Source organism: Oncorhynchus clarkii, chromosome 2 (genome assembly GCF_045791955.1).
Source record: "Oncorhynchus clarkii lewisi isolate Uvic-CL-2024 chromosome 2, UVic_Ocla_1.0, whole genome shotgun sequence".
Lineage (NCBI taxonomy): Eukaryota > Metazoa > Chordata > Actinopteri > Salmoniformes > Salmonidae > Oncorhynchus > Oncorhynchus clarkii.
The window spans coordinates 92000294-92024597 of NC_092148.1; the positions used below are offsets into that span (position 1 = coordinate 92000294).

The 24304-nt window shown below is 42.8% G+C and overlaps 2 protein-coding genes across 2 annotated transcripts in view; both read left to right on the plus strand.

Annotated features, from left to right (window-relative positions):
• LOC139376285 (uncharacterized) overlaps nucleotides 1-24304 on the plus strand; it is a 1125987-nt gene that overhangs the window by 559556 nt on the left and 542127 nt on the right. The window lies entirely within an intron of this gene.
• LOC139376337 (homeobox protein aristaless-like 4) overlaps nucleotides 1-24304 on the plus strand; it is a 38619-nt gene continuing 14315 nt past the window's right edge. Inside the window, exon 1 of the mRNA XM_071118761.1 lies at nucleotides 1-626. Within this exon, the coding sequence (XP_070974862.1) occupies nucleotides 272-626 (355 nt within the window). The 5' untranslated portion in view covers nucleotides 1-271. The remainder of the gene's footprint in view (nucleotides 627-24304) is intronic.

Here is a 24304-nt window from a genome sequence, read left to right on the forward strand (position 1 = left end):
TGTAAAGCAACGGCATTTTGGTTCCTTACCCCGGTAAACCTTCAGGGGGATTTCTTTGCATTCATTTGTTCAGTCTTCTGCAAGTCTCTGGAAAACATCTAATTCGTTTTATAACCAACCCCAGATGCGGCAGTGTGTGTGAGAGTGTGTGTGCGTGTGTGTTCGCCAGTGCTTGAGAGAAAGGGTTCTTGCTGCAAGGGGAAAAGGAGAACGAAGAAACAAACGGTTTGGATTTTTTCAATTCTATTTTTTGGGAGGTGATTTTTTAGGAATGAACGCAGATACGTGCGTTTCATACTGTGATATGACATCCATAGATTCATATTATAACACGCCTTCGCCACACGGTAGGGATCAACAACCATCGGATCCCTTCAGAATATTCCAACCGAGTGAAACCAAATACAGCCCAACGTTCCTACCCAAAGGACAACAGGGTTACGAGGAGAAGTCTCGGAGTCCTTTCCAACAGGAGTGCCAGTCACTGGATGACGGCACAGAGGAGGGCAACAACTTCAACAAATACCACCTCTTCATGCAACGACCGACCTGCAAAACACCCCCGGAAGGCGAAAAACTCCACCAGGAAAGCGGAGGACACAACGACGCGCTCATCCCCAGCTATGGTGAGTTCCAAACGGTTCAACATCCCAAAGGTTCTTGAAACAAACGCGCTCAAAACTGGTGCCTTGACTAAAATCCAAACATCCTATTCATATTTGTACAGGTTCAAACATCATATTCATATTTGTACAGGTTCAAACATCCTATTCATATTTGTAACAGGTTTCACTCAAATAAAAAGTTATTTTTTAAATCTCATTTCGCGAGGCAACGAAAGCAAAATAAACGTTTCGGCGGCTAGGCCATCGTCTGTCAATCAGCACCCAAACAGAGAAAAAAAGCAACGGATAGGTTACTGAACTAACAACCAGGAACCGTGTGGGCAAGGGGCCATAACAACAGTTACAAATGTGCAGATTTTATGAGGCCAGAGTGTAACTGGAGTAAGTTAGAGCGAACCCAGCATTTTATAAAATCCCTTAAATCCTCCATCTATCAGGAAGACAGACGCATGCTATCTCTCAGAAACTACATGACCGTAGATATTTTATGAAACCACGTTGTTGGTTGAGCTCAATACAATCATGACAAATAATGCTGAACGATTTCATTCTGGCATAGCCTTGCCTATTCTGTATGATTTTTTATTTTTGTTGTCTGAGTTGATATTTTGATGACTTGACCTCAACAGCATATTGGCGTAGCCTAGTAGTTTATGTTTGGATATTTACACTATACTTTCTTAACACATCAGCAAACATCATACATGAGGCTACCAACTTATCCAACATATATAGCACGCTGTCACTTTTGTTCAACACAAGTAAGGGGAGCTAACTAGACCGTGATTCTTTCTTAAGATTTTGAATGAGCTATAAGGGGATAGCGTAGAGGATATCGTAGAGGATAGCGTAGAGGATCGCGTAGAGGCTCCGACCAGTCTCTGAAATTTGACATTTAAGCAATAAACTGAAAACTACACGGTTCGATGATATATTGCACCACTTCTCACCAAAGGAATACTTCAACACACACACACACACACACACACACACACACACACACACAGCTATGTCTTACTATACTTGGGAGGACTTTTTGATTCCCATTCAAAACCCATAACCTGACCCTAACTCTTACCCTGATTTGTACTCTAACCTTAACCCCTAAACCTAACCCTAACTCTTAACCCCTAAACCTAAACCTAACTCTTAACCCCTAAACCTATCCCTAACTCTAAGCCCTAAACCTAACCCTAACTCTTTAGCCCTAAACCTAACCCTAACTCTAAGCCCTAAACCTAACCCTAACTCTTTAGCCCTAAACCTAACCCTCTTAGCCCTAAACCTAACCCTAACTCTTAGCCCTAAACCTAACCCTAACTCTTACCCTCATTTGTACTCTAACCTTAACCCCTAAACCTAACCCTAACTCTTAACCCCTAAACCTAAACCTAACTCTTAACCCCTAAACCTATCCCTAACTCTAAGCCCTAAACCTAACCCTAACTCTTAACCCCTAAACCTAACCCTAACTCTTAGCCCTAAACCTAACCTCCAAACCCTAACCCTAGTTCTAACCCTAAATCTAACCCCTAAGCCTAAAATATTTTTATTATAAGTGAAGACTGGTAAAATGTTCTCACTTCTCTGAAATGTAGTTGGTTTACTATTCTTGTGAGGACTTCTGGTACTACCAAGTGTAGTACACACACACACACACACACACGCGCGCGCACACACACACACACACACACACACACACGCCGTGCTTTGAGGCAAAAGGACAGGCATCAAAGTGTAAAGTATAAATTTGAACAATCATACACGCATATGCATGCATTATGGTTGTGGTTAGACACACATTTGTAAATCACGGCCTGCCATCTAAAACCATTGTCTTTATAAGATCTAACGATACAATAGAAACGCACGGGCAACCTGGCAGGGTTCAGTAAACTGATGTGGATGTCTTTTGGAAAGGATACAAGAGTTCGTTTTCCTAATATCAAAAAAATGATATTGCTCCAGTTGAGTTACATGAATAAGATATTAACGAAACAAACATTTCATAAACCCGGAGAATAGAAATCGTGTTTTATAATGACACAGATTTGAATTATGATTTTAATCATCTCTCGGCACTTGCGTTTAGGTCCTAAAACCAGCAGGTCAAAATCCTACAGGTTAATGATTGAAATAAACTACAGTCTAAACTCGTTGTGCTAACTCTTTTCGGGCACGGCATAGATTTTTTTTTGTGGGGGCAAAAATTAACCAACCCTACATGCTTTGTTTCGTACGCCACATTCTTATTAAATTCATTGACTGTATGGCACAGCTGTGGACAGCTGAAGACGCGCGGATTTGACTTTCACCAAGGCCGCAGGACGCAAAGTAAACCACAAGATACTTAATAACGTGACGCTCTTTCGTGTTACACTGTGGTTCCAAGTTCATAGCAATTTAGAAGATTAGTTGTAGTAATATCATGACGACTTGATGGTGAACGCAGGATTAGGGCATAATGATAACGTAAATTAGCATAACACAGCGTAATGACTTTGGCAAGAGACGTGAATCATGTTCGAAACGGCAAAGAGTTGCGAATGCAGTATAGACCTACCATTTCCTGGATTGATGCCCTTCAGTATTAATAAAGTAAAACACACACACACACACACACACACACACATATATATATATAGATGTGTGTGTGAAACTAAAATAATCTAGTTTTGTGTTTAAACAGAGCCCAAAGAAAGGGAATAAAGTTATAATTATGCTCTCACATCGTTTACATATTTGTTCCAGAGAATAACGTGCATTTAAGCTATTTCAAAGCGACTGTTATAAAGATGTAATGACACAGTTTGTGTTGCTGATCCAATGCGCGACCTTTGGAGTGGTTGTGTCTTTTACAAGGCAGGGGAGATTTTAGAGAGAAAGAACAGCCCGTTCATTAAATCTAGATGAAATCTGACTTTAACAAAGGAAAAGCCTTTTAAAACACCAAAAACAGAAACAGAAAACAATGATTATATCCAAATAATAATGTCATTTAGCGCCACATTATTATTATCATTATTATTATTATTAGTGGATCTATTTGCACAGGAATAATGTATTTATTGTCTCAAAATTTAACTTAATTTTTTATCTTAATAATATAATATTTAATAGAAAAAGTAAACTTGAGCTAATTCCTAAAAACAATAACTGCTGCGCGGACTATAGACCGTTACCAACTGAACTAGTGCATAATAACAATAATTATTTGGTTTAACTTGCATTTAATTTCCAATCGAAATTCAATAACGTCTAAAAGCGTGAATTCCAAATGACAAGCGTCAACATGACTTAGGGTACAAAAACTAACACCGAGGAGGATCAGATTGTATTATAACGAGTTTCTGCCGTAACTGCCAGCACACAACCAGGCCAAAATACACCCCATAAAGCGAAAAGTAAACTGGTTTTCTCGTGACTGCAAACAATGGGAGTCAGGCCTTTTATACCGAGTGAAATCGTTATCTCGCTGTGTATAGTGTGTGTGTTTTATTTCCTCAAGGTGAGAGCCAAGGTTAGAGTACCCCTCCATCGAACGAAAACATCTGGCAAAGTCCAATGACACAGCGAACCGTTTAAACGGCGATCATTAAATGCAATACGTTTCCCGGAGGAGAGCTCTGTAATGTTATTCTATAAAATGTTACAGCCAGATAGATAGATAGCTTCGGGGAGGATATAGTGTTGGGAGGTTAGCTAAAGCCTCAGGCATCAACTGGCTTGTGTTATCATGTGTGGGGTTTTGGTAGTCTACTCACCGGGAGGAGATATTGCACAACCTCGTTGTATCGTAACTACATGCGCGTCAACGGTTTATTATGAGTGACATGGGAATGGTATGGTGCACTTTTCTAGCGTTGGAGGACAATGGGCATGCCTTTTTTTTAGTTCATTATGACACGTCTGCTAACACACACACACACACACACACACACACACACACACACACACACACACACACACACACACGCACACGCACACGCACACACACACACACACACACACACACACACACACGCACACGCACACGCACTCCCACACGCACACGCACACACACACACACACACAACATGAATTTTTGGCAGTGAAGGTGCAGTATATCCCCGCTATATTCACACCTATCTTGGAACACAGGCAGACAGACAGCCGTCATGCTTAGGCAAAAATAAAAAAAAATTCTCACAGTTGACATTTAATGTACTTTTCTACTTTCTGATTTAACAAGTCTTTATTACTGTTCATTGGCTTTGCTCTTTTCACATATTTCGGGAATATTTACAACGATTTACCTCTCATTAGACACTGACCACAACAAATCAACTATATTGCTCGTCTTATACCAGGCATTATCATAATTTAACGAGGCTCGTTCACACCCACAGAGCATTTGTGCAAAATGGTACTAACGCTTCGAACACTACGACAGAGTCACTGCGCAAAATTTTACGCAGCGTCATCTGGATATGTGTGCAACAAAAGTTCCACATTCACCTTCTGCTACCATTTCTGTCGAGCCGTCTACGCGTACAGTTTGACGCGTAGGTTCGATAAATCCAACAACTGCACCACACCGAACGCACTGCAACTGCCTCATGCAAACACAATGCTGCAAGGCAAACGCAGCGTTTTCATTGGAAATGAATGTAATTCTGGTGTACCAAAAATGCAACAACGCTGTCGGTGTGATCGACGAGTAACACTACCAAAGATATGGCTTTAGGCTTGGTCGTATACACGCGCTAAAGGCTAGTGCACTCAGGCAATGCATGGGACAACAGGACCACGGGACGTTATAGGAGCTATAGATGAAAACCTCTATGGTCTGTCTGTACCTTTGGGACTGTGAGCCTCAACCTATATAAACTTGTACCTGACCACAGACAACAATGACTGAGAGCAAACCACCGGTGGAGCTGATGGCGTGCTAGCAGAGCAGGAGTCTGCAGGAATGTAGACCAGGCCGTACCCAGCCACACAGCACTACAGGAGAGTTAGCTACCCCCATTAATGCAAGCCAGATGTGTATTTGTGTGTCCCAAATGGCACCCTATTCCCTATACAGTGCACTACTTTAGACCAGTGAACCCTAAGTAGGGTACTATATAGGGAATAGGGTGCCATTTGGGATGCTGGCTGTAAATGACTTCTATAGTTATTATTTGAGACTCCACAACACGGTCCCTCCAAAGCCACAGAGTCTGTCAGATGGACCGTGAGATGACAGAGTGGGACTGGTGTACGTAACCCCATTTCACCAATGCCCCCAAGTAAATAAACCAGACGTCAGAAATGGGTTTTGGGTTCTGGAGCGCCGTTTTGAGTGATTTAGGGAGAACGGTGTGTGAGTGTGTGTGTGTGTTTGTGTGTCTTGGGGGAGGGGGGGGCGTCACGTCGCCACTGGCAGGCATACGTGAGTAGGGTGAATGTTTATATTCACATATCGTCTTGCATCATGGGTCTCTGAGTTTTTTTCAGTACTTTGATGTGGGATAATGTTGTAGTTTTCAGCCGTATCTGGAGAAAGGTGAAGAAAATACTCACATATCATGTCCTCTATTTTGTTTCAGGATTACTGACATTATGCGTCTTCAGAAGATACTTTCAATAACAAGTTAGTTAGCTAGTTGTGAACACTGCATCTGAGATCAACTGAGGGCTAAGTGAAACATCTGGATAACAGAGAGCTGATCTCCTCATCATAATGACATGACATGACTCTCACTTAGTGTAGTCTGGCAGCGGCTGTGGGAAAAGACTACACCACACACGGTTACTGTGTGATGCTGATGGTACACCTACCACAATGCCTTGTGTTCAGGGACTCAATGTCCTGACTTAGAGACCATTTATATGGTAATAAAACACATTATGAAAAAAATGACTTGAAGTGGAGGTTTTAGATGTAAGATTTTGACTAATCTTATTTATCTTGTTTTAAATATTATGAGATGGTAGAATTCGCCACAGATGGGTGTTTTCATCATTACATTCTGCACCTCTACGACTTGGAGGACACACCACAGATGGGTGTTTTCATCATTACATTCTGCACCACTACGACTTGGAGGACACACCACAGATGGGTGTTTTCATCATTACATTCTGCACCGCTACGACTTGGAGGACACACCACAGATGGGTGTTTTCATCATTACATTCTGCACCGCTACGACTTGGAGGACACAACACAGATGGGTGTTTTCATCATTACATTCTGCACCGCTACGACTTGGAGGACACACCACAGATGGGTGTTTTCATCATTACATTCTGCACCACTACGACTTGGAGGACACACCACAGATGGGTGTTTTCATCATTACATTCTGCACCTCTACGACTTGGAGGACACAACACAGATGGGTGTTTTCATAGTACTGAGAGACAGAGTAAGTGTCTGCATGGGAATATATTTGTGCCAAAATTATGTCCAATAGAAACAAACTATGGACAGTGTTTATGACAAATGCACATAGTACATAGTCATGGGATACTGGTCACTTTAATAATGGAACATAATAATGGAACACTGGTCATTTTAATAATGGAACACTGGTCACTTTATTAATGGAACACTGGTCACTTTAATAATGGGACATAATAATGGAACACTGGTCATTTTAATAATGGAACACTGGTCACTTTAATAATGGAACACTGGTCACTTTAATAATGGAACACTGGTCACTTTAATAATGGATCACTGGTCACTTTAATAATGGAACACTGGTCCCTTTAATAATGAAACACTGGTCACTTTAATAATGGATCACTGGTCACTTTAATAATGGAACACTGGTCCCTTTAATAATGAAACACTGGTCACTTTAATAATGGAACACTGGTCACTTTAATAATGGATCACCGGTCCCTTTAATAATGGAACACTGGTCACTTTAATAATGGAACACTGGTCACTTTAATAATGGATCACTGGTCACTTTAATAATGGAACACTGGTCCCTTTAATAATGGAACACTGGTCACTTTATTAATGGAACACTGGTCACTTTAATGATGGGACACTGGTCCCTTTAATAATGGAACACTGGTCACTTTAATAATGGAACACTGGTCACTTTAATAAGGTTTAGATGCTGTTTTACCCACTTTATATGTACATACTGTATTATAGTCAAGGCCAATCCTATTTAACAATTGCTGTACATATACTATTCTATAAATGTATTCTTCAGATATACTACATATTCTATCCACAAACTGTCCATCATGTCTGTACATACCATCCTGTATTTATATATACAGAAGAGTGTGCAAGGCTGTCATCAAGACAAAGGGTGGCAACTTTGAAGATTCTCAAATATAAAATATATTTTTTATTTGTTTAACACTTTTTGGGTTACTACATGATATGATAGGGCTGGGCGATATGGCCGAAATCTCATATTCCGATATAGGTAATTTCATATCCCGCTAACGATACATATCACGATATTGGTAATTTCATATCCTGCTAATGATACATATCACGATATAGGTAATTTCATATCCCGCTAACGATACATATCACGATATAGCACATTTTCTGTAAATTCAATGAATAAATAGTTTATATAAAATAATCACATGTAAAGGCTTATTTCTTATTACATTTAGAATTATACTCAACAAATACAAGGTACTTACTCATATTTGATTATTTTTCCTTTCTCCTTTTATTTAGAACCTTTGTGTACTCAATTAGTATTTGGGGAGGCAGGGTAGCCTAGTGGTTAGAGCGTTGGACCAGTAATCGGAAGGTTGCAAGTTCAAACCCCTGAGATACAAGGTCGTTCTGCCCCTGAACAGGCAGTTCAGGCCATCATTGAAAATAAGAATTTGTTCTTAACTGACTTGCCTAGTTAAAAAAATTGGTCGCATTGCCTTTAAATTGTTTAACTTGGGTCAAACATTTCAGGTAGCCTTCCACAAGCTTCCCACAATAAGTTGGGTAAATTTTGGCCAGAGCTGGTGTAACTGAATCAGGTTTGTAGGCTTCCTTGCTCGCACACACTTTTTCAGTTCTGCCCACAAATTTTCTACAAGTGTGAGGTCAGGGCTTTGTGATGGCCACTCCAATACTTTGACTTTGTTGTCCTTAAGCCATTTTGCAACAACTTTGGAAGTATGCTTGGGGTCATTGTCCATTTGGAAGACCCATTTACAACCAAGCTTTAACTTCCTGACTGATGTCTTGAGATGTTGCTTCGATATATCCACGTAATTTTCCATCCTCGTGATGCCATCTATTTTGTGGTCCCTCCTGCAGCAAAGCACCCCCACAACATGATGCTGCCACCCCCGTGCTTCACGGTTGGGATGGTGTTCTTCGGCTTGCAAGCCTCCCCCTTTTTCCTCCAAACATAACGATGGTCATTATGGCCAAACAGTTCTATTTTTGTCTCATCAGACCAGAGGACATTTCTCCAAAAAGTACAATCTTTGTAGTCTGGCTTTTTTTTAATGGTGGTTTTGGAACAGTGGCTTCTTCCTTGCTGAGTGGCCTTTCAGGTTATGTCGATATAGGACACGTTTTACTGTGGATATAGATACTTTTCTACCTGTTTCCTCCAGCATCTTCACAGATGATTTGCAGTTGTTCTGGGATTGATTTGCCCTTTTCGCACCAAAGTACGTTAATCTCTAGGAGACAGAAAGCATCACCTTCCTGAGCGGTATGACGGCTGCGTGGTCCCATGGTGTTTATACTTGCATACAATTATTGTTTGTACAGATGAACGTGGTACCTTCAGTTGTTTGGAAATTGCTCCCAAGGATGATCCAGACTTGTGGAGGTCTACAACTTTTTTCTGAGGTCTTGGCTGATTTCTTATAATTTTCCCATGATGTCAAGCAAAGAGGCACTGAGTTCAAACTAGGTAGGCCTTGAAATACATCCACAGGTACACCTCCAATTGCCTCAAATGATGTCAATTAGCCTATCAGAAGCTTCTAAAGCCATGACATAATATTCTGGAATTTTCCAAGCAGTTTAAAGGCAGAGTCAACTTAGTGTATGTAAACTTCTGACTCACTGGAATTGTGATACAGTGAATTATAAGTGAAATAATCTGTCTGTAAAGAATTGTTGGAAAAATTACTTGTGTCATGCACAAAGTAGATGTCCTAACCAACTTTCCAAAACTATAGTTTGTTAACAAGACATTTTTGGGATGGTTGAAAAACAAGTTTTAATGACTCCAACCTAAGTGTATGTAAACTTCCGACTTCAACTGTAAAAAAAAATGCATTTATGAAAATCTTAAAAGGTAAATAGAAAACACTTCAACTATAATTGCAAACAAAATAAATATAGATATAAATATATAATATACATTTTTAGGGGCTTGCCTGTTTTGCATGTTATTTTGGCATTAATACGTGTCACATATCAGTTTGCATTTGGTACCTTTAGCACCAACTCACGAAACCCTCGATTCTCGACGGTGTAAATTGGGGTCATGTATTTACAGATGTAATTTGTGGACAAAAGCCTCGTCAGAGTGAGGGGGTTTGTTTCGACTGTACTTTCTGGGGTCTCATCCGTAGACTCTCTCTGTCCTGTTTCACATGATTCCTTCGTAGGTGGTACAAGAGGTTAGTGGTGTTTGAGACCGTTGTCGGGACCGGCCGGCGGCATATTTTGTAGAGGACGGATCTTGGTCCATGTCAGACTTTTCATACCCAAACCACGTCCATGCGACCGAAGTAGTCCCTCTTTTAGGTACGAGCTCCGTGTCTCCGTGTCTCCGTGTCTCCGTGTCTTCGTGTCTCTGTGTCTCTGTGTCTCCGTGTCTCCGTGTCTCCGTGTCTCTGTGTCTCCGTGTCACGTTCTCCTCCATGTTTTTGTTTGTGTTGCATTTTTTATTGCACGCAAAAGCCACGTTCCAAAACGACGAAAAATATTGCCGTAAAGAGTGTGATTTGCGACACAACTAAATAAACGATAGAGCATAATATGAAACGATAGACGCTTTTCTATCGTCACACGATATATATCGTCATATCGCCCAGCCCAACCAAATGTGTTATTTCATAGTTTTTATTTTAATTTTATTCTAAAATGTAGAAAATAGTAAAAAATAAGAAAAACCCTGGTGTGTCCAAACTTATGACTGTTATGACTATAAGTATTCAGACCCTTTGCTATGAGACTCAAAATGTAGCTCAGGTGCATCCTGTTTCCATTGATCATCCTAAGAAATGTTTCCACAACTTGATTGGAGTCCACCTGTGGCAAATACAATTGATTGGACATGATTTGGAAAGTCACACACTTGTCTATATAAGGATCCCACAGTTGACAGCGCATATCAGAGCAAAAAAAACAAGCAATGAGGTCAAAGGAATTGTTCGTAGAGCTCCGATACAGGATTTTGTTAAGGTACAGATCTGGGGGAGGTCCCCAAGAACGCGGTGGCCTCCATCCTATTCTTATCTATTCTTATTGGAAGAAGTTTGGAACCACCAAGATTCTTCCTAGAGCTGGCTGGCCGCCCAGCCAAACTGAGCAATCGGGGGACAAGGGCCTTGGTTAGGGAGGAGACCAAGAACCCGATGGTCACTCTGATAGAGCTCCAGAGTTCCTCTGTGGAGATGAGAGAACCTTCCAGAAGGACAACCATCTCTGCAGCACTTCGCCAATCAAGCCTTTATGGGAGAGTGGCCAGACAGAATCCACTCCTCAGTAAATGACACATGACAGACCACTTGGAGTTTGCCAAAAGCCACCTAAAGGACTCAGACCATAAGAAACAAGATTCTCTGTGGGGATGTTTTTTAGTGGCAGGGACTGGGAGACTAGTCAGAATCGAGGGAAAGATGAATGGAGCAAAGCACAGAGAGATCAAATCAAATCAAATTTATTTATATAGCCCTTCGTACATCAGCTGATATCTCAAAGTGCTGTACAGAAACCCAGCCTAAAACCCCAAACAGCAAGCAATGCAGGTGTAGAAGCACGGTGGCTAGGAAAAACTACCTAGAAAGGCCAAAACCTAGGAAGAAACCTAGAGAGCAACCAGGCTATGTGGGGTGGCCACTCCGCTTCTGGCTGTGCCGGGTGAAGATTATAACAGAACATGGCCAAGATGTTCAAATGTTCATAAGTGACCAGCATGGTCAAATAATAATAATCACAGGCAGAACAGTTGAAACTGGAGCAGCAGCATGGCCAGGTGGACTGGGAACAGCAAGGAGTCATCATGTCAGGTAGTCCTGAGGCATGGTCCTAGGGCTCAGGTCCTCCGAGAGAGAGAAAGAAAGAGAGAAAGAGAGAATTAGAGAGAGCATACTTAAATTCACACAGGACACCGAATAGATCCTTGATGAAAACCTGCTCCAGAGCGATCAGGACCTCAGACTGGGGCAATGGTTCACCTTCCAACAGGACAACGACCCTAAGCACACAGCCAAGACAACGCCGGAGTGGCTTTGGGACAAGTCTCTGAATGTCCTTGAGTGGCCCAACCAGACCCCGGACTAGAACCCGATCAAACATCTCTTGAGAGATCTGAAAATAGCTGTGCAGCGACACTCCCCATCCAACCTTGAGAGGATCTACAGAGAAGAATGGGAGAAACTCCCCAAATACAGGTGTGCCACTTTCACATGTGAAAAATGTAATTACCACTTTCATATGTGAAAATGTAATTACCTCTTTCATATGTGAGAAAGTAGCTCACATGCTGTCAAGTGTATGTCAAGGTACTCACCCACAAACATTATCCCCGGTATTCCTGACTCACCCACAAACAGTATCCCCGGTATTCCTGACTCACCCACAAACAGTATCCCCGGTATTCCTGACTCACCCACAAACAGTATCCCCAGTATTCCTGACTCACCCACAAACATTATCCCCGGTATTCCTGACTCACCCACAAACAGTATCCCCGGTATTCCTGACTCACCCACAAACAGTATCCCCGGTATTCCTGACTCACCCACAAACATTATCCCCGGTATTCCTGACTCACCTACAAACAGTATCCCCCGTATTCCTGACTCACCCACAAGCAGTAGCCCCGGTATTCCTGACTCACCTACAAACAGTATCCCCCGGTATTCCTGACTCACCACAAACATCTATTCTATTCCCAGTATTCCTGCCTGCTGAGCTCTCTCTCTCACTCTCTCAATTTAATTCAGTTCAATGGGCTTTATTGGCATGGGAAACATATGCCAAAGCAAGTGAAGTAGATAATATACAAAAGTGAAATATCCCCGGTCTCTCTGTCTCTCTCTGTCTCTCTCTGTCTCTCTCTGTGTCTGCCTCTGTCTGTCTCTCTCTGTCTCTGTCTGTCTGTCTCTCTCTGTCTCTGTCTCTCTCTGTCTCTGTCTCTCTGTCTCTGTTTCTCTGTCTCTCTCTCTCTCTCTCTCTCTCTCTTTCTGTGTCTCTCTATCTCTCTCTCTCTCTCTCTCTCTCTCTGTGTCTCTGTGTGTGTCTCTCTCTCTCTCTGTGTCTCTCTCTCTCTTTCTCTCTCTCTCTCTCTCTCTCTCTCTCTGTCTGTATCTGTGTCTGTGTCTCTGTCTCTGTCTCTGTGTCTCTGTCTCCCTGTCTCTGTCTCTGTTTCTCTGTCTCTGTCTGTGTCTCTCTCTGTGTCTCTCTCTGTGTCTCTGTCTCTGTCTCTGTTTGTGTCTGTGTCTGTGTCTGTGTCTTTGTCTCTGTTTCTCTGTCTGTGTTTCTCTGTCTCTGTCTCTGTCTCTGTCTGTGTCTCTGTTTCTCTGTCTGTGTCTCTGTCTCTGTCCCTGTATGTGTCTCTGTCTCTGTCTCTGTCTGTGTCTCTGTCCCTGTATGTGTCTCTGTCTCTGTCTCTGTCTCTGTTTCTCTGTCTCTGTCTCTGTCTCTGTCTGTGTTTGCTCCCTGCTGTCTTGGCGAACACAGCCATGACACTTTTCTCTGGAGGAGTAGCCAAGATTCCATTGCATTGGCTCCAAATGTTGTGCATAGACAGAAACGTGTGCGCGAGCGAGAGTGCGTGTGTGTGTGTGTGTGTGCGAGCGAGAGTGTGTGTGTGGGCGTGCGAGAGTGTGTGTGTGTGCGAGCGAGAGTGTGTGTGTGTGTGAGCGAGAGTGTGTGTGTGTGTGTGTGTGTGTGCGAGCGAGAGTGTGTGTGTGTGTGTGTGTGCGAGCGAGAGTGTGTGTGTGAGTATTGTGGGGGGTGGGGTGGGGGGAGGGCTTAGGTCTCAATAATTCTCATTCAAAAAGTAATCTGCATACACGCATAGAACATCATTCACATAAACTACCGTTGACATAGAATATCATTCACATAAACTACCGTTCACATAGAATATCATTCACATAAACTACCGTTCACATAGAATATCATTCACATAAACTACCGTTCACATAGAATATCATTCACATAAACTACCGTTCACATAGAACATCATTCACATAAACTACCGTTCACATAGAATATCATTCACATAAACTACCGTTCACATAGAATATCCTTCACATAAACTACCGTTCACATAGAATATCATTCACATAAACTACCGTTGACATAGAATATCATTCACATAAACTACCGTTCACATAGAATATCATTCACATAAACTACCGTTGACATAGAATATCATTCACATAAACTACCGTTCACATAGAATATCATTCACATAAACTACCGTTCACATAGAATATCATTCACATAAACTACCGTTCACATAGAATATCATTCACATAAACTACCGTTGACATAGAATATCATTCACATAAACTACCGTTCACATAGAATATCATTCACATAAACTACCGTTGACATAGAATATCATTCACGTAAACTACCGTTCACATAGAATATCATTCACATAAACTACCGTTCACATAGAATATCATTCACATAAACTACCGTTGACATAGAATATCATTCACATAAACTACCGTTCACATAGAATATCATTCACATAAACTACCGTTCACATAGAATATCATTCACATAAACTACCGTTCACATAGAATATCCTTCACATAAACTACCGTTCACATAGAATATCATTCACATAAACTACCGTTCACATAGAATATCATTCACATAAACTACCGTTCACATAGAATATCATTCACATAAACTACCGTTCACATAGAATATCATTCACATAAACTACCGTTGACATAGAATATCATTCACATAAACTACCGTTCACATAGAATATCATTCACATAAACTACCGTTCACATAGAATATCATTCACATAAACTACCGTTCACATAGAATATCCTTCACATAAACTACCGTTCACATAGAATATCATTCACATAAACTAACGTTCACATAGAATATCATTCACATAAACTACCGTTCACATAGAATATCATTCACATAAACTACCGTTGACATAGAATATCATTCACATAAACTACCGTTCACATAGAATATCATTCACATAAACTACCGTTCACATAGAATATCATTCACATAAACTACCGTTCACATAGAATATCATTCACATAAACTACCGTTCACATAGAACATCATTCACATAAACTACCGTTCACATAGAACATCATTCACATAAACTACCGTTCACATAGAATATCCTTCCCCTTTTTTGTGAAGGTTTATCTGTGATAAGCAGCAGACTTCTTGATTTAGCGAAAGTCAGACATTTACCGGTGTTTCATCCCAGTCAGAAACAGAGAGAAAACATCAAAGTGTAATTTAACTGGCCGTAAAGCGGCAGGGTGCCCTCTTTTATAGGATGAGATGGGAAGGGTCAACTGAAGGCACATAAAATAAACACTATAAATTAGCTACCTGGGGAATGACCAAACCCTAAAGAGGGGAGGCTTTTAAAAAAGACAGAGATACTGTTTTTAATAAGTCATAGTACCATAGACATCAACCCTTTCTCTACTCAGACTTCATTCTAAAGTGGCAATGCACAGTTTGTTCTTGATTAGTCTTTACGTTGATTTAACTCAATATAGTTCAGTCAGACCAGGAATGTCCGTCCGTCCGTCCGTCCGTCCGTCCGTCCGTCCGTCTGTCTGTCTGTCTGCCTTTCTGCCTTTCTGTCTGTCTGACTGCGAGTTCAGGCTCAGTTGTGTTCAGTACAATGTTAGAGGAGGCTCATCTCCCAGATGTATCTGAGGACTACGGAGAGATCAATGCAAGCGACTGGTTCCTACAGGAATGCAAGATTCCGGGGGTGTGGGGGGGGATACACTCCTGACTTGAACGAAGCAATTCATTGTTCCACATTTAAATAATAAAACAAGCATGAAATTCAAAATCTGAAAAGTCCCATGTTGTTTTTACAAGATATTAACCTCGGTAACAGTCAAACATTTAACTTGGGAGGTATTTTCATGTGTTACATTTGTCAGAATCTGACTAGTATGTAAAGGTTTCCTCCTTCAGTTGTTAAAATGTTGCAGAAAGAATGAATATAACCGATGTGATTTGAGAGTCAACGTTGGGATATCACTTCGCTCTGAAGCTGGCAGCGAGGGTCTGATTAGCCATCATTTTCACTCTCAACTTTGGGACACCTGTACTTTTGTGACATCAGGCAAAATCTCTGAAACTAAAAACAAAATTCTTAGTATTGCAAAATAAAATACTGATATTGAAAGCAAAATATACTGTTAATTAACTCAAAAATATATTATTGCAGGATAATCAACAATAAACCATTTTTTTGTAAATGAATGCAAAACCATATATCACGTATCACGTTCACTGTCTTCAAGCTCCCTGTCATAGATGAGCCAAGGTGCAGCGTGCTTGTAGTTCCACATCTTTAATAAAGTGAAACCTTCACAACAAAACAGGTAAACAGAAACCGACAGCACACAAACACACACAGAAAATAAATAATTACCCACCAACATATGATGGGAAAAAAGGCTGCCTAAGTATGACTCCCAATCAGAGACAACGATAGACAGCTGCCTCTGATTGGGAACCACACTCGGCCAAAAACAAAGAAATAGAAAACATAGAATGCCCACCCAAATCACACCCTGACCTAACTAAATAGAGAAATAAAACGGCTCTCTAAGGTGAGGGCGTGACAACACGATAGCGATCAAGTGCAAACTCCCTCTTTTACTGCCTATTGTCCCTATCTCTGGTTATGTTACCCTGGACGTTTCTTTAGCTGACGTTTCAAGTTCTGACACATTGATTCCAGCAGCACCCTGCATCCCACTGATGGTTTGCCTCTGAAGCTAAGCAGAGCCAGTCCTGGATGGGAAACCAGATGGTGCTGTGGTGCCAGTGGTGACGGAGTGTCAGTTGGAGTTGTTCTCCCCCCTGTATTCTTAAAGTTCAAATCCCAGTGTTCCAGGGCAGGGAGGTGATGTTACCCCTGTGTAGGTTGCCATCTCTGGGATGTTAAATGGATGTCCTCATTGTTTGAAAGTAATATACGACTAAGGCTTGTTAACCTCAGTTTTCTGGCTAAATGACCATCATGGCCACCCCATCATCCCACTCGCCACTAATTGTGTCAGAGATCATGGCCACCCCATCATCCCACTCACCACTAATTGTGGCAGAGATCATGGTCACCTCATCATCCCACTCACCACTAATTGTGGCAGAGATCATGGCCACCTCATCATCCCACTCACCACTAATTGTGGCAGAGATCATGGCCACCCCATCATCCCACTCACCACTAATTGTGGCAGAGATCATGGCCACCCCATCATCCCACTCACCACTAATTGTGTCAGAGATCATGGCCACCTCATCATCCCACTCACCACTAATTGTGCCAGAGATCATGGCCACCCCATCATCCCACTCACCACTAATTGTGGCAGAGATCATGGCCACCTCATCATCCCACTCACCACTAATTGTGGCAGAGATCATGGCCACCTCATCATCCCACTAACCACTAATTGTGGCAGAGATCATGGCCACCTCATCATCCCACTCACCACTAATTGTGGCAGAGATCATGGCCACCTCATCATCCCACTCACCACTAATTGTGGCAGAGATCATGGCCACCTCATCATCCCACTCACCACTTATTGTGTCAGAGATCATGGCCACCTCATAATCCCACTCACCACTAATTGTGTAAGAGATCATGGCCACCTCATCATCCCACTCACCACTAATTGTGGCAGAGATCATGGCCACCTCATCATCCCACTCACCACTAATTGTGGCAGAGATCATGGCCACCTCATCATCCCACTCACCACTAATTGTGTCAGAGATCATGGCCACCTCATCATCCCACTCACCACTAATTGTGGCAGAGATCATGGCCACCTCATCATCCCACTCACCACTAATTGTGGCAGAGATCATGGCCACCTCATCATCCCACTCACCACTAATTGTGGCAGAGATCATGGCCATTCTCATCATCCCACTCACCACTAATTGTGTCAGAGATCATGGCCACCCCATCATCCCACTCACCACTAATTGTGTCAGAGATCATGGCCACCTCATCATCCCACTCACCACTAATTTTGTCAGAGATCATGGCCACCTCATCAACCCACTCACCACTAATTGTGTCAGAGATCATAGCCACCTCATCATCCCACTCACCACTAATTGTGTCAGAGATCATGGCCACCTCATCATCCCACTCGCCACTAATTGTGGCAGAGATCATGGCCACCTCATCATCCCACTCACCACTAACTGTGTCAGAGATCATGGCCACCTCATCATCCCACTCGCCACTAATTGTGTCAGAGATCATGGCCACCTCATCATCCCACTCGCCACTAATTGTGTCAGAGATCATGGCCACCTCATCATCCCACTCGCCACTAATTGTGTCAGAGATCATGGCCACCCCATCATCCCACTCACCACTAATTGTGTCAGAGATCATGGCCACCCCATCATCCCACTCACCACTAATTGTGTCAGAGATCATGGCCACCTCATCATCCCACTCACCACTAATTGTGTCAGAGATCATGGCCACCTCATCATTCCACTCACCACTAATTGTGGCAGAGATCATGGCCACCTCATCATTCCACTCACCACTAATTGTGGCAGAGATCATGGCCACCTCATCATCCCACTCACCACTAATTGTGTCAGAGATCATGGCCACCTCATCATCCCACTCACCACTAATTGTGTCAGAGATCATGGCCACCTCATCATCCCACTCACCACTAATTGTGTCAGAGATCATGGCCACCTCATCATCCCACTCACCACTAATTGTGTCAGAGATCATGGCCACCTCATCATCCCACTCACCACTAATTGTGGCAGAGATCATGGCCACCTCATCATCCCACTCACCACTAATTGTGGCAGAGATCATGGCCACCTCATCATCCCACTCACCACTAATTGTGGCAGAGATCATGGCCACCTCATCATCCCACTCACCACTAATTGTGTCAGAGATCATGGCCACCCCATCATCCCACTCACCACTAATTGTGTCAGAGATCATGGCCACCTCATCATCCCACTCACCACTAATTGTGGCAGAGATCATGGCCACCTCATCATCCCACTCACCACTAATTGTGTCAGAGATCATGGCCACCTCATCATCCCACTCACCACTAATTGTGTCAGAGATCATGGCCACCTCATCATCCCACTCACCACTAATTGTGTCAGAGATCATGGCCACCTCATCATCCCACTCGCCACTAATTGTGTCAGAGATCATGGCCACCTCATCATCCCACTCGCCACTAATTGTGTCAGAGATCATGGCCACCCCATCATCCCACTCACCACTAATTGTGTCAGAGATCATGGCCACCCCATCATCCCACTCACCACTAATTGTGTCAGAGATCATGGCCACCTCATCATCCCACTCACCACTAATTGTGGCAGAGATCATGGCCACCTCATCATCCCACTCACCACTAATTGTGTCAGAGATCATGGCCACCTCATCATCCCACTCACCACTAATTGTGTCAGAGATCATGGCCACCTCATCATCCCACTCACCACTAATTGTGTCAGAGATCATGGCCACCTCATCATCCCACTCACCACTAATTGTGGCAGAGATCATGGCCACCTCATCATCCCACTCACCACTAATTGTGGCAGAGATCATGGCCACCTCATCATCCCACTCACCACTAATTGTGGCAGAGATCATGGCCACCTCATCATCCCACTCACCACTAATTGTGTCAGAGATCATGGCCACCCCATCATCCCACTCACCACTAATTGTGTCAGAGATCATGGCCACCTCATCATCCCACTCACCACTAATTGTGGCAGAGATCATGGCCACCTCATCATCCCACTCACCACTAATTGTGGCAGAGATCATGGCCACCTCATCATCCCACTCACCACTAATTGTGGCAGAGATCATAGCCACCTCATCATCCCACTCACCACTAATTGTGGCAGAGATCATGGCCACCTCATCATCCCACTCACCACTAATTGTGGCAGAGATCATGGCCACCTCATCATCCCACTCACCACTAATTGTGGCAGAGATCATGGCCACCTCATCATCCCACTCACCACTAATTGTGGCAGAGATCATGGCCACCTCATCATCCCACTCACCACTAATTGTGTCAGAGATCATGGCCACCTCATCATCCCACTCACCACTAATTGTGTCAGAGATCATGGCCACCTCATCATCCCACTCACCACTAATTGTGTCAGAGATCATGGCCACCTCATCATCCCACTCACCACTAATTGTGGCAGAGATCATGGCCACGTCATCATCCCACTCACCACTAATTGTGGCAGAGATCATGGCCACCTCATCATCCCACTCACCACTAATTGTGGCAAAGATCATGCCTCACCTCTCCACCATGCTAGCCGATGTGTGGTGAGTGTTTTGGGCACAAAATGTTTGCTGTGCATCACCCAAGTGGGTTCCATGTGGTGGATGAGGGGAGCTTTCCCCGTACTATGTAAAAGCACATCAGGAAGTAGAGAGATAGTATATAAATGAAATCCATGCCGTTAAAAAAGGTGGCATTTGATCGCGATTGAATTATCCTAGAAAATGATTCACAGAATGTGTTTTTTTTTGCATTCATCACAATTCAAATGCTCGCTTATTTCAAAATGATTTCCTTGAAATATATATATATATATTCGCTATCAATACTTTTGGGTTTATGTTTTGTTTTCAACATCATTATTTTTGTCTGCAATATCAAGAATTGAGTTCTCAACTTCAGAAGTTTTGATATTAATGAGACAAAAGTCACTCCACACAAAAGACAGAGGAACTAGCTCAAATGGAGGGTCGAGGTGGAAGCTGCCGATTTGGGATTTAGCCACCAATAGACGGGTTGACCCGCTTCAGTTATTACATGAGGTCATGAACTCCCAACAAGTGGAGCTCTGAAGAAGGGTTTACTTGATAGAGGCGGGCTTTTAGGGGTGTTGTTATGGTAGACAGGGGTGTTGTTATGGTAGACAGAAGTGTTGTTATGTTATGGTAGACAGGGGTGTTGTTATGGTAGACAGGAGTGTTGTTAAGGCAGACAGGGGTGTTGTTATGTTATGGTAGACAGGAGTGTTGTTATGGTAGACAGGGGTGTTGTTATGGTAGACAGGAGTGTTGTTTTGGCAGACAGGGGTGTTGTTATGTTATGGTAGACAGGGGTGTTGTTATGTTATGGTAGACAGGAGTGTTGTTATGGTAGACAGGAGTGTTGTTATGGTAGACAGGAGTGTTGTTATGGTAGACAGTAGTGTTCTTATGGTAGACAGGGGTGTTCTTATGTTATGGTAGACAGGAGTGTTGTTATGTTATGGTAGACAGGGGTGTTGTTATGTTATGATAGACAGGAGTGTTGTTATGGTAGACATGAGTGTTGTTATGGCAGACAGGGGTGTTGTTATGGTAGACAGGAGTGTTGTTATGGTAGACAGGAGTGTTGTTATGGTAGACAGGTGTGTTGTTATGGCAGACAGGAGTGTTGTTATGGTAGACAGGAGTGTTGTTATGGTAGACAGCAGTGTTGTTATGGCAGACAGGGGTGTTGTTATGGTAGACAGGAGTGTTGTTATGGCAGACAGGGGTGTTGTTATGTTATGGTAGACAGGGGTGTTGTTATGGCAGACAGGAGTGTTGTTATGGTAGACAGGTGTTTTTATGGTAGACAGGGGTGTTTTTATGGTAGACATGAGTGTTGTTATGGTAGACGGGTGTTTTTATGGTAGACAGGGGTGTTTTTATGGTAGACAGGGGTGTTGTTATGGTAGACAGGGGTGTTGTTATGGTAGACAGGGGTGTTTTTATGGTAGACAGGGGTGTTGTTATGGTAGACAGGGGTGTTGTTATGGTAGACGGGTGTTTTTATGGTAGACAGGGGTGTTGTTATGGCAGACAGGAGTGTTGTTATGGTAGACAGGTGTTTTTATGGTAGACAGGGGTGTTTTATGGTAGACAGGGGTGTTGTTATGGTAGACAGGGGTGTTGTTATGGTAGACATGAGTGTTGTTATGGTAGACGGGTGTTTTTATGGTAGACAGGGGTGTTTTTATGGTAGACAGGGGTGTTGTTATGGTAGACAGGGGTGTTGTTATGGTAGACAGGAGTGTTGTTATGTTATGGTAGATAGGGGTGTTGTTATGTTATGGCAGACAGGGGTGTTGTTATGTTATGGTAGACAGGGGTGTTGTTATGGCAGACAGGGGTGTTGTTATGTTATGGTAGACAGGAGTGTTGTTATGTTATGGCAGACAGGGGTGTTGTTATGTTATGGTAGACAGGAGTGTTGTTATGTTATGGTAGACAGGGGTGTTGTTATGGCAGACAGGGGTGTTGTTATGTTATGGTAGACAGGAGTGTTGTTATGGTAGACAGGAGTGTTGTTATGGTAGACAGGAGTGTTGTTATGGTAGACAGGGGTGTTGTTATGTTATGGTAGACAGGAGTGTTGTTATGATAGACAGGGGTGTTGTTATGGTAGACAGGGGTGTTGTTATGTTATGGTAGACAGGAGTGTTGTTATGTTATGGCAGACAGGGGTGTTGTTATGTCAGACAGGGGTGTTGTTATGTTATGGTAGACAGGGGTGTTGTTATGGTAGACAGGGGTGTTGTTATGGCAGACAGGGGTGTTGTTATGTTATGGTAGACAGGAGTGTTGTTATAGTAGACAGGAGTGTTGTTATGGTAGACAGGGGTGTTTTATGGTAGACAGGGGTGTTGTTATGGTAGACAGGGGTGTTGTTATGGTAGACATGAGTGTTGTTATGGTAGACGGGTGTTTTTATGGTAGACAGGGGTGTTTTTATGGTAGACAGGGGTGTTGTTATGGTAGACAGGGGTGTTGTTATGGTAGACAGGAGTGTTGTTATGTTATGGTAGATAGGGGTGTTGTTATGTTATGGCAGACAGGGGTGTTGTTATGTTATGGTAGACAGGAGTGTTGTTATGTTATGGCAGACAGGGGTGTTGTTATGTTATGGTAGACAGGAGTGTTGTTATGTTATGGTAGACTGGGGTGTTGTTATGGTAGACAGGGGTGTTGTTATGATAGACAGGGGTGTTGTTATGTTATGGTAGACAGGGGTGTTGTTATGTTATGGCAGACAGGGGTGTTGTTATGTTATGGTAGACAGGGGTGTTGTTATGGCAGACAGGGGTGTTGTTATGTTATGGTAGACAGGAGTGTTGTTATGGTAGACAGGAGTGTTGTTATGGTAGACAGGAGTGTTGTTATGGTAGACAGGGGTGTTGTTATGTTATGGTAGACAGGAGTGTTGTTATGATAGACAGGGGTGTTGTTATGGTAGACAGGGGTGTTGTTATGTTATGGTAGACAGGAGTGTTGTTATGTTATGGCAGACAGGGGTGTTGTTATGTCAGACAGGGGTGTTGTTATGTTATGGTAGACAGGGGTGTTGTTATGGTAGACAGGGGTGTTGTTATGGCAGACAGGGGTGTTGTTATGTTATGGTAGACAGGAGTGTTGTTATAGTAGACAGGAGTGTTGTTATGGTAGACAGGGGTGTTGTTATGGTAGACAGGGGTGTTGTTATGTTATGGTAGACAGGAGTGTTGTTATGGTAGACAGGGGTGTTGTTATGGTAGACAGGGGTGTTGTTATGGTAGACAGGGGTGTTGTTATGACAGACATGAGTGTTGTTATGGTAGACAGGGGTGTTGTTATGGTAGACAGGTGTGTTGTTATGGTAGACAGGTGTGTTGTTATGGTTGACAGGGGTGTTGTTATGGTAGACAGGGGTGTTGTTATGGTAGACAGGGGTGTTGTTATGGTAGACAGGGGTGTTGTTATGGTAGACAGGGGTGTTGTTATGGTAGACAGGAGTGTTGTTACGGCAGACAGGGATGTTGTTACGGCAGACAGGGGTGACTGTTGACATCTCAATGTGGGTTTAACCAGAGCCTGTTAGCCATAGTTAGCCAGAGGCCTGCTAATCCAGGAAAACAAACAACGCAAGTAGCACACGCCTAGCTAACTGTCTCTGTCACTGCTAAACTATGCAATGATCTTATTAACTCTGACACACACACAAGTGTTTCTCACTAAAGCGTATTGATATTCCTTTCAGACTCCTGAGCTGAAGGTGTATAGTTTGCAGTTTTAAAACGTTTTAAAACTCTTGAAGCCCTACTGAACACTACCCAGGATAAGAGCGCACACACCATGGCCAGGAAATGCAGAGATTCAGTCTGAACAGAGAGTAGTACTGTTAGCTAGGCGTGTTCTACCAGAACCTCA